The sequence below is a fragment of the Oryx dammah genome, unplaced genomic scaffold (genome assembly GCF_014754425.2).
Source record: "Oryx dammah isolate SB20612 unplaced genomic scaffold, SCBI_Odam_1.1 HiC_scaffold_12, whole genome shotgun sequence".
Taxonomy (NCBI): domain Eukaryota; kingdom Metazoa; phylum Chordata; class Mammalia; order Artiodactyla; family Bovidae; genus Oryx; species Oryx dammah.
The window spans coordinates 63,596,730-63,612,237 of NW_024070196.1; the positions used below are offsets into that span (position 1 = coordinate 63,596,730).

Sequence of the window (15,508 nt, forward strand, 5' to 3'; positions counted from 1 at the left end):
TCTCAAGATTGCTTTGGCTCTTCGATGTTTTCTGTATTTCCATACAAATTGTGAAATTATTTGTTCTAGCTCTGTGAAAAATATCGCTGGTAGCTTGATAGGGATTGCATTGAATCTGTAGATTGCTTTGGGTAGTATACTCATTTTCACTATATTGATTCTTTTGATCCATGAACATGGTATATTTCTCCATCTATTAGTGTCCTCCTTGATTTCTTTCATCAGTGTTTTATAGTTTTCTATATATAGATCTTTAGTTTCTTTAGGTAGATATATTCCTAAGTATTTTATTCTTTTCGTTGCAATGGTGAATGGAATTGTTTCCTTAATTTCTTTTTCTACTTTCTCATTATTAGTGTATAGGAATGCAAGTGATTTCTATGTGTTGATTTTATATCCTGCAACTTTACTATATTCATTGATTAGCCCTAGTAATTTTCTGGTGGAGTCTTTAGGGTTTTCTATGTAGATGATCATGTCGTCTGCAAACAGTGAGAGTTTTACTTCTTCTTTTCCAGTTTGGATTCCTTTTATTTCTTTTTCTACTCTGATTGCTGTGGCCAAAACTTCCAGAACCATGTTGAATAGTAGCGGTGAAACTGGGCACTCTTGTCTTGTTCCTGACTTTAGGGGAAGTACTTTCAATTTCTCACCATTGAGGATAATGTTTGCTGTGGGTTTGTCATATATAGCTTTTATTATGTTGAGGTATGTTCCTTCTATTCCTGCTTTCTGGAGAGTTTTTATCATAAATGGATGTTGAATTTTGTCAAAGGCTTTCCCTGCATCTATTGAGATAATCATATGGCTTTTATTTTTCAGTTTGTTAATGTGGTGAATTACATTGACTGATTTGCGGATATTGAAGAATCCTTGCATCCCTGGGATAAAGCCCACTTGGTCATGGTGTATGATCTTTTTAATGTGTTGTTGGATTCTGATTGCTAGAATTTTGTTAAGGATTTTTGCATCTATGTTCATCAGTGATATTGGCCTGTGGTTTTCTTTTTTTGTGGCATCTTTGTCTGGTTTTGGTATTAGGGTGATGGTGGCCTCATAAAATGAGTTTGGAAGTTTACCTTCCTCTGCAATTTTCTGGAAGAGTTTGAGTAGGATAGGTGTTAGCTCTTCTCTAAATTTTTGGTAGAATTCAGCTGTGAAGCCGTCTGGGCCTGGGCTTTATTACCTTATTTTAATTTGTAGTCCCCTGATTACCAGTGAGATGGAGTGCTTTCCATACATCTGTTGGCTTTTCAGGCTTCTTTCCCTGTGGATCCTTGTTCCTGTCATTTGCCCCTTATTCTATTAAAGTGTTGTTGATTTTGTCAGATACACATTTTATGTATACATGCATATAATAGTGTACAAATACAGATGTAAATATTAATCTCCCATTCTGCAACATATCTTTTTACTTATGTTTTTTGTGAACAACCCACACTGCTGAATTTAGTTTACATTTCTCCCCCATTATGAGGGATATTTGCATCAATATTTATGTCCTGTAGGTTTCCTTCATGTCAGGTGGTACATTCCGTAGGTTATGGGTTCAGCAGTGTGCCTTGATTTTCCGTTCTCTGGGAATGTTGGTTGGATAAAACTCATCTGTACAGCCATCCAGGTCTGTTACATTTGGAGTTTACTGACTGGTTTTGAGTGGGCAGTGATATGTGGAGTTTACAGAGCTGGTTCTTTTAGGGTTCTGGGTCTGTCTAGGTTTCCTGTTTATGGAAAAACTTTTGATACATCACATATTTTCTAGGAGATGGCTTATTTTGTCTGGAATTTTAAGATTTGTTTTAGCTATATTCCACAAGTTTTGATATGGCATGTATTTACTGACCAGTTTTAACCTTTTTCTTACACTTTCACTTTTCTTTTTTTAACCTATTTCTATTGGCTATTGGCCAGTTTTGATTTTCTATGTGAATTATTGAGTAATTCAGATGCATTGGAGATTTTTGGTTTATATTTTTCTGTTAATTTTTAATTCTATTGCATTGTACTCAGAACATGCACTTTAGGATATTGAAGATTATTGGATGTTGAGATTTACTTTGTGGTATCCTAATTGGTTATGTTAAAAATAAATATTTAATGTGTGTTTGGAAACGATGTTAATATGTGCCTTGTCTTACCTCTGTTGCAGATACTCATAATTACTACTGTTCTCTACAGTCAGTGCTCATTTACACTGATCACATTTACCAGTTTTTTTGCTCACTGCTTGATTTGGGATCCCAGCTTTTTCTTTTGGTTAACTTTTATTTCCTGAAATAAGCCCTTGAACTTAATTCTTTGAAATTATCTTTGAAATAAGTCCAAGAACTTAATTCTTTGCATAAGAATCTTTAAATGCTAAGTTTTCGGTATCTTTTTGTTTAAAATGTCCTGTTTTTTTGGCCATCCATCACTTTTGAATGACAGTTTATCTGGGTACAGAATGCACAGGTGGTTGTTTTTCTTAGCATTTCCAAGATATTTTCCCCACATCTTTGTTTCTGTACTTGCTTTTGAGAAGTCTGCCCACAGTTGACCTAGTCACGCTCTCTCCAAGTAATTTGTCTTTTCTCTCTGGCTGCTTTTGTTTGAGATTTTGTCTTTGTTTTCGGTGTTTTGGAATTGCACTAGGATGTGAATAAATGTGGATTTGTTTTTAGTTGTTCTCCTTGGGACTTGTGCCTCTTCAATCTGAAGACTTCACCTTCAGTTAAACCGGAAAAATCCTCAGCTTTCATCTCTTCAGTTTTTGCCTTTCCTGCATCCCCTCCTTCTGCAGCGGGTGTTGCAATGTGTATCAGATCCCACCTTGGGGTTCATGTCTCAGAATGTTTTAAATTACAAAATATCACACATTCAAGAGAGTAACTACTATATAGTTTAAATAATGATAATAATGCATAATATGATGATAATAATATTAGAAAACAAACACGAGTGAGTTCACCGCCAGCACCTTGAGCAGTAGACTGTTACCTGGGGCAGGAGCTCCGGGGAGGAGTACTCACAGGGAGAGTCAGGTTGAAAACTCCTGGCTGAGGTGCTTGGTGACAGTTCCTTCTTTATGGAAGGGTGTGGTCAGGGATGTTGATAGAGTGGGTTCCAGCGGTTGAATTCTGGCAACATTGCTGGGACAGTACCACGTGCTTTCCCTTGATTTTGTCAGTCAGTTTTCACATCAGTTCTGGAAGATAGAACTCTCGGGTTCTCGTTTTACAGGTGAGGAACTGAGGCTTGGCCAGGGCCCCCAGCCCAGGCACCTGTTCCCTGACTTTTGCTGCTCTGTGGCCCGTCAGTGACCCACATGGCTTCTCATATATGACCCAGGTTCTCTATGATACTGATTCAGGAGACCCACACTCTGGGCTGAATTAGTTTTGCAAGAGAAAGGGGCAGTGTGTGGAAAAAACCCAGGCTTCAGGTCTGTAGGCTGGTCCATCTTCACCCCTCAGCTGAGAACTCAGCTTTCTCAGCAGAAAACCCTCCCAGAGACTAAGCCAATGCCTCTGGTTGAGCGTCCTCCTGCATCCGTGCCGCTGGGCCTCCTGCTGCCGCACATCTTGTGCTGTGCTGTAACTGGAGCTCCAGATGGACTCCACGCTCGGCCAGGCCAGGCCTCCCTGCTCACCTCTGTCTCCAACACTCAGCTCAGTGTCTGGCCCAAAGTGCACAGATAACAATTTGTAACTCATAATGATGGAGTAAGTTAATATGTTATGCAGGAAAAACTAGTAATAAGTACCAGTTTTTCATTGAATGTTTACTGTATTCCAGTACTGTAATTTTTTATAGATGTTATATAGATCATTGTAATGCTGGGCTATGATTTACCTCATTTCTCATTTCCTCTTCATGGTACTCCTCCTAGGTAAGTATTATTACTACTCATTTCACAGGTGATGAGCTGAAGCTTAGAGAAATTATTTGTCTGAGATCATATGCTATTTAACCAAGAGAGCCTGGGTTTGAACCCATATCTCTCTGACTCTGAGCCTGTGATCTCTGCTTTAGCACACTGCTTCCCTGGAGATTTCCGTAGTCAGTGAAGAAATCCAAATTTACTGATCTTAAACATTTTCCAAAAAGCCTGCTCCTGTGTTGTGACACTTGGCCGTAACAGGAGAGGTTGGTTTTACACTGTGGTGATCCCTTTCTGTCCACCTGTGTTTAGCACATGTAGAAGGACCTCAGAAAGGACTGGCACTAACCTTTTAAAAAGGAGCTAGCTTTTATACACCTGTTGTTGTAAGAGCATTTGTCTTGGTTAACACAGAATTGGTCCAATAAGCCACACTGGCTTGTTAGGTTCAGGTGTGTAACATGAGCACCTTGCGATGGTAGCATGACCAATCTTAGAAGTTGTGTTCTTAATGAGATGTGGGTCGGGGTAGTGCCTGGGTGCTGAAGTGGCAAATTAGAAGGCCCAGTGGCGTTTCTTCTGTTGATTGAAGACAGCAGAGACCTTGGCACATCCTATGTCCTTCAGCCCCTGAGCACTGGTGAAAGCTTTTCTTTGTATTACCTTCACTTGCTTGCTCACAGTGCCATCTACTTCCAGAGCTGTTAATTTGTATATATTCAAGGGTATTAGCTTATTATATTAAAGGTTATATTTTACACTTTGAGTAATACTAGGTTTTTTTTTTTCTAAACAGTAGAAACACCTATAATTTACAATTCAGCTATTTGTTAGAATTGTGTTTTGGTAAAAAGAGTTTTTCTTTTTTGCTGTGTCTCTTTATGCCATTGATTAATTAAATCTCTGGTTCTGGAAATGTAGCTCCTTTGTTTGATAGAGCGTCCTCAGTAGTAACTCGGAGAAGGCAATGGCACCCCGCTCCAGTACTCTTGCTGGAAAATCCCATGGATGGAGGAGCCTGGAAGGCTGCAGTTCATGGGGTCTCGAAGAGTCAGACACGACTGAGCGACTTCACTTTCACTTTTCACTTTCATGCATTGGAGAAGGAAATGGCAACCCACTCCAGTGTTCTTGCCTGGAGAATCCCAGGGACGGGGCGGGGGAGCCTAGTGGGCTGCCGTCTATGGGGTCGCACAGTCAGACACGACTGAAGTGACTTAGTAGCAGCAGCAGCAGCAGTAACTATTTCTAGAAATGCAAGTTGACAGTTCTTATTGGTTGACGTTGGCTGATCTGAATGAACATGGTCATTGGTGGAGTGCTGAGTTAAGGGTAGAGGTAATAAAGGAAAAATGGATCTGAGAAAACATACAGACTCTGTGGCCTTGATGATACCTGATAGGTATGTTTCTCTCTCCTTTCAGACTGGTCGAATTGACAAATCCTACCCCACAGTATGTGGCCACACAGGACCAGTGCTGGACATAGACTGGTGCCCACACAACGACCAGGTCATTGCCAGCGGCTCGGAGGACTGCACTGTTATGGTAAGTCCCCGTGGCAGGGTGGGCACGCAGGCCAATGAGGAGGTTTGAAATGCAGAAAATCGTGGTAGCTTTGATTGTCCATTGTGTTATGTAAGAATTTAGCAACATCAAAGTTTACCTTTGATAAACCATTTTACAAGCCCTTATATCAAGGAGTTGTACTCTGTTGTCTTTTTTTTCTTCTTTTGCATAAGAGAGAGAGAGAGAGAGTGTGTGTGTGTGTGTGTGTGTTCTTCCTTGTTAACAGTTGACACATCTGCATGGTTGGGAAGATTTTAGAAAAGATAAAGTGACTTTCAAATATTTCCATGAATGCCATTGGACAGCATAACCTTCCTCCCCACCAAAAAGGCAGAGAAAATTGTTAGCATGAATTGCATATTCCAGTGAAATATGATGCCAGAGGTTATACAGATAAAGGGGACATGAAACAGATACTGAGAGATAGTAATGAGTTTTTTGCAAGTGCTTATTTCCAAGCTAATGTTTGTGGACCCTGATTAAGAAAGTCCTTTCTCTGCAAACATCCAACTTGAAAGATTTTTAAAGTAAGTTCTTTATGTGCCCTAGGTTCTGAAAGTAGGTTATGTGTGAAACCAGGCTTTGGTGGAAGGAAGGAGTACTTTTGAAAGTGAAGCTTCTTGTTCTTGATTATGTTCTTCTTAGCCTTCAAATGTAATTTTGGGTTTGGATGCATTTTTAACCCTATCCCAACATCTACTGGAAAGGTTGAGCCTGAGTGCGGAAGGGGAGTCCTGAAGTCAGGTCTGGATGGGAGCAGGTCTTTCCTAAGGCAGCCTCTCACTTGGCAATGGAGAGCTGCAAGAACCGTGCTCGGGTAGCTCCCTCTTGGGTTTCTGTGCACTGAACCAGACCTAGAAACATTGTTTGGAAGGCTTTGTTAATTATAATTATTTTACATAAACACAAACTAATTCCTGAACTGTGCCATTTAAACATTTACCAGTTTTTCTCATGGACTTTTGGCTGAGGATAATTCCTCCTGTGATCTCATGATTTTGGCAGCCAAAGCATATTAAAGAAATATGCTGCTATTAAAAGGAATTGTTCCATTTAACATGCCTTGCTAAACTGATCATTTGAATGGCTGCAGATACATTTTGCTAAGGTAGAGGAACAGTGTTCCGACCCAATGCCAAATCTTAATCTAAGAAACCTTAACCTTTCTTAGAGAAGGGTGTTTGACCCATCTCTCCTCATCTCCAGCATTATTGGTCATGTTACCCTTTAAAAAACAAACAAACAAACCACCTTTGTGTTATAAAACACGCTAAACAGTTAAGTGAAAAAGTGAATTGAGAGATTTATGACAGAGTGAACATCCTGTGGCCACCACCCAGGTCAAGAAGTGGGGTTCTCCCAGCCCTCTCAGACTCTTCCTGTGCCCACCCCCATCCTGAGCCACCCCTCCCTCCACACGTAACCAGTAAATTCACCTCCTTGCCTCTCTTTGTGGTTTTAATCATGTAAACATGCATCTCTGGATGATGCTGGAGCTCAGTCTTCCAAGTTTTAAGAGCTTGATAGGTCTTTTAAGTCTTTCCTAGTCTACAGGAGGAGATCCTCCTCCATCCTTTCCTTGTTGGAGACGCCTGACCTTCGACCTGAAGCTTCCAGCAGTCTAGATTCTGCTGATTGCACCCTCATGGTCCAGTTCAACCTGCTTCTCTGTCCTTCAGATTCTCTGCAAGTTGGCAGCTGCATCCTGGAGTGTGATTAGATTTAGATTCCAGCCCTTTGACAAGCCTAGAGCTCCAGCTCTGGTTTCCCTCAAGGCATGAGGTCTCAAGATGCCTGTTTTTTGTTTTTTCTCTTTTTTAAAATTTGCATAGTTACTGGATATCAGTTGTTTTCAGTTTTCAGCTGGTAAAAGTTGTAAGCTAGTCCTCCCTCTTATCTATTTAGTTACTCAGGAGTACACTTCATACAGGAAAGCAGGGTAAACATTTGATTCTTTCCTTTTATTTACCAAGTTTTCAAGATAATGAATTGGTTCTCAGTCTTCCTCAGAAGGTGACCAACTAGTTTTTCCTTTGGAGGTTTTCTTCCCCTTTCATTTCATATGGAACTTATGGATTTGAACTTATTTCACAGGTTTTGATCCATTACAGTTCTTCTTTCAAGCTCAGCTCATTCAGTCTTTGCTAATGGGAACCTGTCTGCAGTTCCCGAGTCCTTTTGACATGACCCTGCTTGTTTCTATTGCTTCCTTACTCTTTGGTATGTCGAAGTGTCCAAGGCCCATCCTGGACATCTCTAGCCCCACACCTCGAATCGGCCTTTCTCTCAGAAGCTCTGGTTTCTTTGAATGGAAAATGGAATTTCTCGGTCACCGTCTGGGTGCTTAGGGATGCTCATTGTTACTGTGTTGATCATTGTTCATAAGACCGTGTGGTAAATTTGTTCAGAATATACATATATATTTAAAGATATGATACCTTGTGACTTAGTTTTAATCTTTCTAGTTCAAAGTCAGGACTATAGAGTTTTTATCTGACTTCTTTAATAATACATCTCTGTCTCCTTTCTTTCACACCCAGAATCCTGGTTTTCAGGGAGTCAAGATGAATTAAAATATTCTAATTTATCTCATTTGCTGTTTCACGGTATACATACAGTAGTCTAACACTAAAAATACCAATAGTGTCACCACTGTCCTGATTGCTGAAAGCAGTTTAAAGAAAAGTCATTTAGATCATCTGACACTCCTCCTCTGGTAGATTGTGGACCCCAGTTCTCTGGAAACCAACCTGAAGGGCTCCCTGCTGGGATGGGCTGGATCCATACTGAGGAGCAGTTCCACGGGACGGAGTCAACTAGAAAAGGCTCGTGGGAACACGTGCTCTAAGCTCTTCTATATTGACAGCAGCTTGTTGTGACCTTTATCAGTTCAGTTCAGTCACTCAGTCGTGTCCGACTCTTTGCGACCCCATGAATCGCAGCACAGCAGGCCTCCCTGTCCACCAATTCCCGGAGGTCACTCAAACTCATGTCCATCCAGTCAGTGATGCCATCCAGCCATCTCATCCTCGGTCATCCCCTTCTCCTGCCCCCAGTCCCTCCCAGCATCAGGGTCTTTTCTAGCGAGTCAACTCTTCGCATGAGGTGGCCAAAATATTGGAGTTTCAGCTTTAGCATCAGTCTTTCCAATGAACACCCAAGACTGATCTCCTTTAGGATGGACTGGTTGGATCTCCTTGCAGTCCAAGGGACTCTCAAAAGTCTTCTCTAACACCACAGTTCAAAAGCATCAATTCTTTGGCACTCAGCTTTCTTCACAGTCCAACTCTCACATCCATACATGACCACTGAAAAAAACCATAGCCTTGACTAGACGGACCTTAGTAGGCAAAGTAATGTCTCTGCTTTTAAATGTACTATCTAGGTTGGTCATAACCTTCCTTCCAAGGAGTAAGCGTCTTTTAATTTCATGGCTGCAGTCACCATCTGCAGTGATTTTGGAGCCCCCAAAATAAAGTCTGACACTGTTTCCACTGTTTCACCATCTATTTCCCATGAAGTGATGGGACCAGGTGCCATGATCTTCGTTTTCTGACCTTTATACTTGAAGGTAAATTTTTCTGGATATAAAATCCTTGGCTCGCAGCATTTCCTTGAGTATTTAAATATCTTATTTTGGCATAAAGTGTTGCTATAAAAAACCAGATGATGGTGTAATTTTCTTTTCCTTATAGAGTATGTTCTTTTTGCCTAGATGTTCATAAGATTTTTGTTTTTTTCTTAAAATGTAGTAAATTTTGCTAGACTAGTTTCGGTTATTCTGAGTTGGTGTTTCTGAGTATGTGATGTGCTCTCTCAGTGTAGCTTCAGGTCTTCTGTTTTTTTTTTTTCTTCCCTCCAGGAAAGTTTTCTTGACTTAGAAGTCTTCAAAGTTTGTTCTTTTGCTTTGGTTTTTTCCTTCAGGGACTCCTGTTATCCAAGTGCTTTATCGTCTTTCTTTGATGTTTGATATTATCTATCTAGCTTTGATATTTATCGGTTTATCTCCAAACCTTTCTTCTTCTTCTTTTTTTAGCATTTACAAAGATGTTTAATAGCACTCCTGTCTATTAAAGAAAACACAAAGTTCAAATGCCCAACAGTAATTATGTTTAACACTTGGTATATACATTTGGATAAAGAGAAACGCTGCTGAGTAGACATTGGATTTAAATAAAGGTGTTGTAGGTATAATTCATTACAATTTATATTCTGAATAAATTAGAAAAAAAAGGCTGAAAAAGACAGTAGAGGTTTATTTTTCATTATTCTTTCATTTGGACCCAAACACACCACGCCCCTGCCCCACCAAGAGCTTATTACTTGCTGCCATTAAAACATAATGATGACTCTCCACCAGGCAGTTACAGCACAGAACCAGCCCCTGGTTCAGTGGAAGCAGTGTTTGGGTCTACAGTTTATATCCTAACTTCGCCCCAGCTTGAGGAGCACAGACTCGTGCCTTTGGTCACTTGAGACTTTTTTAAAAAGCACCAACTGATGGTGTTAGCTGATTTGGACCTGAAATGCCACTGTCCACCAGAGAAGAGGCTCTCATTAGATTCCAAATCTGTTATTTATTTTTCAGAAATCAAAACAAGAAGAAACTTATGAGAACAAGGCCATCCTAGGAATGTTCATAAAACTTCTCTTCAGCTTGTGACTGATATATGAAATTACAGATAAATAAATATCCCCTCCCCAACCAGGTGTGAGGCTTAACCAGCAGCTTCAGAGGCCTGGTCTATCTATCGTGTTCAGAAAGAAACTTTGCCTTAAAAGGTCAGACCAATAACACTGCAGCCTCAGCAGCCTCTGCAAAGAGCCCTTGCCAGCCACCAGCAGTCGGACACAACAGTGTCCAGCAGCAGTCCCCAGACCTCCGTCCCCAGAGTTTCACAGGCAGGATCCATGTGAGGGGAGCAGCCCATACTGCTGGAGGATGGCCCAATACTCCCCAGGGCACAACCGGGCAAAGGATGCCAGACTTTCCGGGCACAGGCAAGTCGACCACAGTTGAGCCTAGTCAACCTCAGGGCTCTGGTTGTCCCCAGTTGGTCTCCAGTCAATCACCAGGGACAGACAAGGCCAGAGGCCTTGAAATTCCTCGACATTCAGAGAGCTGGCCTGAGGGCTGACGTTGGCGCTGGTGAAAGCAAGTGGTCCCCCAAATGCCTGGGCTGAGTCGGGCCTGAAAGGTGTGGTCAGGAACCCGGATGCCTACAAGAGGAGTGGAGAGATTCAGATCCTCCGAGGGTTCCATCCCAGGGTCACTGGACCTGGTGGCAGCGGGTGGCTCAGGAGCCCCTCAGGTGCACGCACACGGCAAGCCCTGCACACGTCAGCCACACTGGGGTCTGCGGGCTTTGGCCCCCTGCATGGGCATACCAGAGACATCCCTCTTACTCATTTCTTGTAGGCTAAAATTTTTCTGCTTTTTACCTTTTATTTCTTTGGGGTTGTTATTTGTGTCTGTTTGCTCTTAGTTTCTTTGTTAGCCTTTGTTTCTAAAGTACTTTTACTTTGAGATCTAATTTTTTCTTGATTTCCACCACCTTGTTCTTGAATTTTTCAAGTTCAGACTTATAACGTTTCCTGTCTTGTTCTCTTAATAATGTCTTTTGAAGCGTGTGTGATAGTATTTAAATCGTTTTTTGGCGCGGATCTTGTTAGTGTTCTGTATTGTCTGTCGGGGTACTATTCTGTACCTTATTCTCTTTTTTCTTGTAGTAGTTTTGGAGACTTTATTTATTTATTTATTTTTGCTCTCTCTTATTTTTATGTGAATTTAGTTTTTCCAAAGCTTTTGAAAGCTGGCTTGCTTTATAAAGCTATTCAAACTTTGCAGAGCGCCCTCTTCTGTCGCTTTCAGGTAGTGCTGAGAAACACCGTGGCTTGCTGTGTATTTCCTGACCTGCTTTTAATTTGACCTTTCTGATTCCTTTGTCCATCTTACTTCGGTCCTGCCCAGCTTTGCTTCCATTTCTTGGAATTGCCTCTCAGTGTGGGCCTGTCTCAGAAGGGAGTCCTCTCTGTCTGGCTTCTAGAATATTGGGGTCTACCTTTCTCAGCTCCTTCAGACCTTTGCTGTTTCAGGCCCCTGTTCTCGTCCACTGTTGGGGAAGGCAGAGCCCCTCCTGTTTCCTTTGTGGTCTCGTAATGGCCTGCTCTGCTCAGGTCTGCGGGGGCCCCGTTGCTGCCCCATGTGTTTTTCACACAGAGGCCGACAGCACACGGGTCGTGTGGCTGTTGGTGATTTTCCTCCACCCGCTTGAATCTGGGTTGTCGCCTTGTTTTCTGTAAATGTGGTCCCTGTGTTTTGTTTTGTCATCTGAGTGCTCTGTGTTTTTCTGCAGGGACTTGGGGAGATCTGCCGCTGACACCACCGTCTTCCCAGAATCCTCCTGTGTTGCCCTTTTATTTGTTTTGCCAGAGTGAGCATTCTGTAAATTTGGGATAAATCTTCCTCCAGCTTTTTTTTAGTCCCTTAAGTATGGGGCTGGTATTTTAATCGCTTAATTTGCTTCAAATCATTTGATATTATTGGGCTAATTACAAAATGCTTTAATAATTCAGCAGTTGAAAAAAAAGTTTTTAAGAAGTATTTGATCTTCTACCCCACCTGCTTCTTAATACCTCATTTTCCACTTGTTCTGAAGATAACACCATACACTAGATCAAATAATTTCAAACAGCAGCTTTTATTAATTAAAAAAAGAAGAAGAGAAGTTGGCTCTAGTTTCCTCCTGGTGATAGCCCAGGAGCTGCAAATACTATCAGGGCCCAGCTCTTGTAGAGAAAAGATGCTGAGAAAGTCCCAGGCCACGTATATATATTTACCTATGCTCTCAGCCTTAGCTACCTTACTTGTTTCAAAAACTAAATTAAATAAATAAACACACAAATACGCCAATTGAGAGGGTCAAGGAAAGTATAAATATGTAATGAGTTATTTTTCTTATAGTGAGTTTTGATGTATACTTACAGTGGATTCATGGCAGTAAGACTATCTTCAGCAGATAATTCAGTAGAAAAAAATACAACAAAACCAGTTTACCAAGTGAACAGTAAATGATTAAATTAGTTTTAAAAACTCCTTTTTTGTATTTATGGTATAATTCTATGATGTCCTCTGCATTTAAGTGGTGGTTAATTCTTTGTGTGAGCATTGATTCTGTGACAGTGATGCTAGTGTTGATTGCAGTTTTAGAGAAGGAATGCCAGCCCTATGGTACATCCCTTCATCATTTAGAGATGGCTTCCTGAAGCCACCTGAAGGTAAATTTCACAGGCCTAGTTTGCCCTTGATGTGCTGCTCGTTCTTGTCTTCTCATGTTTTGGCCACTCCACTTGGCATGTGGTGTGGGGTCTTAGCTCTCTGACCAGGGATCGACGCCGTGTTCCCTGCAGTGGCAGCGGGCAGTCTTAACCACTGGACCTCCAGGTGTACACCTCCTGGTGTGCTGCTTCTTGAAGTGATGTTTTGTACAAGCAAATAGCAATGATATAAACCCTGCTCCGGGAAACTATACTCTGCTCCTAGGTTTTCCAGATGTTTTGATACTGTGAGTTCTTTTCTCTAACAAAATCTCCTCACAGAGAGTTGGAAAGATTGCAGTTGTTGAGTATTTTATTTGGGAAAATTTTAGCTCCAAGAAAATAACAACACCTTATATAATACAAATAGCAACCAAGGTAGGTTTAGTGAATGGTGTCGATTCAACACTGTCCCTTATCTGCAAACACAGATGCAAAAGACCAGCTCTCCAGACAGTGGGGCCACCTGGTTGGCTCTTCCAGAGTCTGGGAGAAGGGATGTTCCTGCAGGAGGAGCACTCTTACTTGGCCTCACCTGGAGGTTCTGATGGTCCCAGATAAGGCTTGAATGGCCCCTGTTCCCTTTTCCCGAATCAGTCTTAACGCTCCTGTGGACATCAACAGTGATCAGCTCCCTAGTTTAGCCAGTTTTGCGTCCGTTGTAAATTTTCCTATTGTGGGCTTTGCCTTGAAATAAAGACGGAAGTGACGTGGTTGGTGATGAGAGCACATTCCCCAGGGTCCAACCCCTCTCAGTCATTCAGCAGGACTTGTTATTTCTATTCTGCCCAGATTGCATCTGGGCCGTTGGCCAAGTGGCTATTCCTTGGCACATTGGAACCCCACTCTCAGTTCTTGATTTTCTCAAGACCAGCGTTGTTCTCAGTGTCATGGTTTGTGAGGGGTGTCCTGCCCACGGGGGTGGTTGGACGACGGCTTCTGCGGCTGCGGGGGGGGGGTTGCTGCTCTGCAGCGGCTGCAGTCTCAGCCTCTCCCTGTCCCTTCAGATCAGCGCTTTCCTTCATTCTGCCTTCGGAGTTGATTTCTTCTGCGTTTAAAAAACGCGGCCTTTGTGGGGAATCCTCCTTTTTGTGGCCATAACTGCAGTAGCTGGCCCGGTAGCAAGTTCACGACGGGTAATTAAAGCAGGGAAGTGGGGTCTGGAAACATTTTCTGTTTGCTTTAAATTTGCACTGTGTTTGAGAGATAAAACCGTCAAACAGATACACTTTAAAATGACTGCTTTGAGAGAAATCCACTTTTCTTAATTTTCCTCACTTTTTTCCTGTTAGAACTGTTCTCTGGACCTCTCTTTTTTCATATTCAGAAATTCACGTGGGAAAAGGAGCCCAGAGATACAGTCATTCCTGAACAGGGGCTTAAAGTTGTTTTTTTCCAGAACCATGTTGGCTTTTCACCCACTGATTCACTTTTTCATCTGGAAGCCCTAAAGACTGATGGCATTTTTTTCCCCCTTTCTTTCAAAACGAAACAAGATAAAACATTGCCTTAGTAATGTATCATCCACACAGAAAATGCCAGGAATACACAGTATTATTTTAAAAAATAAGAAAAAAGCCAAGAGGTGAGGGGATAGCTTGTAGTGGTTGCCAGGCTGCAGAGGGTTCAGCAGAGGGTGTCTGAGGCCTCTCTTCCTCGCTGCTCCCCGAGTATGTGTCTGGAAGAGCGAGTGGTATCAGAGTCCTTGCCGAGGCCACAGAGCACAGAGCAGCTAGCGGACCAGCCTGGGGGTGAGAGCTGATCTTCTTTGTGCTGATTGGCCTGGCATGAACTAGAGCTTTCACACATGTGATAGCTTGGACATAAATTAGGCAGTTAGGTACAGGGCTGAATTAATTTGAAGACAAATTAATTTCATTGCCAAGAATCCTGCTGTTCAGACTTAAAATTACGTATTGGGGTCATAGGGGTCACAGCTCCAACAAGAAAAATAATCATGAACATAGATCCTTTTTCTTTGCCAGGCACTGTTTTAAGCCTTCATGTGGTGATTATATTTAATCACTGTTAACAGCACAGTGAGGCAGGAGTGTGTCCCATTTTACCACTCAGGAAACCCAGGCCCAAGAGAGGTGACAGTTTAGTCAAAGGTCACTCCGTTTGCAGTAGTTCACCTTTGGGTGGTGCTTAGGGGTGCAGAATGTTTCGACGTGTTGACCTTTCCAGTTACCCTGAGAGGGCAGAGCTGCTGCTGTCCCTTGAATCGAACAAGGAAATTGAGGCTCCCGGAAGTGAAGCCCCTTTTTCATGCTGATGTGGCCAGTTAGCGTCCCAGCTCTGGCGGAGACCTGGTCTCTGACATCTTGGCCAGCATCCACACCAGGCTGCATCCCAGGTCGTGCGCAGGAAAACTAAACGTAGACTGAATGGGACTCCTGCGACCTCTCCAGTCCAAACTGCAGGGAGCCCAGCAAAGGGCAGAGAGCCACGTGCCAGCGGGCCTGTGAACCAGCTCAGCGGGCACCACGCAGGGCTGTGTCCACTTCGTGTGGAAGGACCTGTAGGTGTGCCAGGCCTTTCCCGAGTCCACCTTCCTCCCTGCAGATGCTGGAGGGCTGCTGCCTGCGTCTACTCACACCGGAGCTTCCCCGCACAGTCACTGTCCCCTCCTGCTGGACTCTCCTGCCAGGGTTGTCTGCTTACTCTGCTGTCTCCCAGCCCCTCAGCCAGCCTCTTTGGAGCATCTACTCTTTAGAAAATTGCTCTCTACAGCTGTTTTCTTTTAAAACTAGATCCTTGATTT

The 15,508-nt window shown here is 42.5% G+C and overlaps 1 protein-coding gene across 2 annotated transcripts in view; it reads left to right on the forward strand.

The window, feature by feature from the left end:
* The window catches only part of CORO1C (coronin 1C), a 76,968-nt gene that overhangs the window by 43,431 nt on the left and 18,029 nt on the right, over positions 1-15,508 (forward strand). For both annotated transcript variants that reach the window (XM_040250943.1, XM_040250944.1), the window contains exon 3: positions 5,284-5,406. In XM_040250943.1, the coding sequence (XP_040106877.1) occupies positions 5,284-5,406 (123 nt within the window). The remainder of the gene's footprint in view (positions 1-5,283; positions 5,407-15,508) is intronic.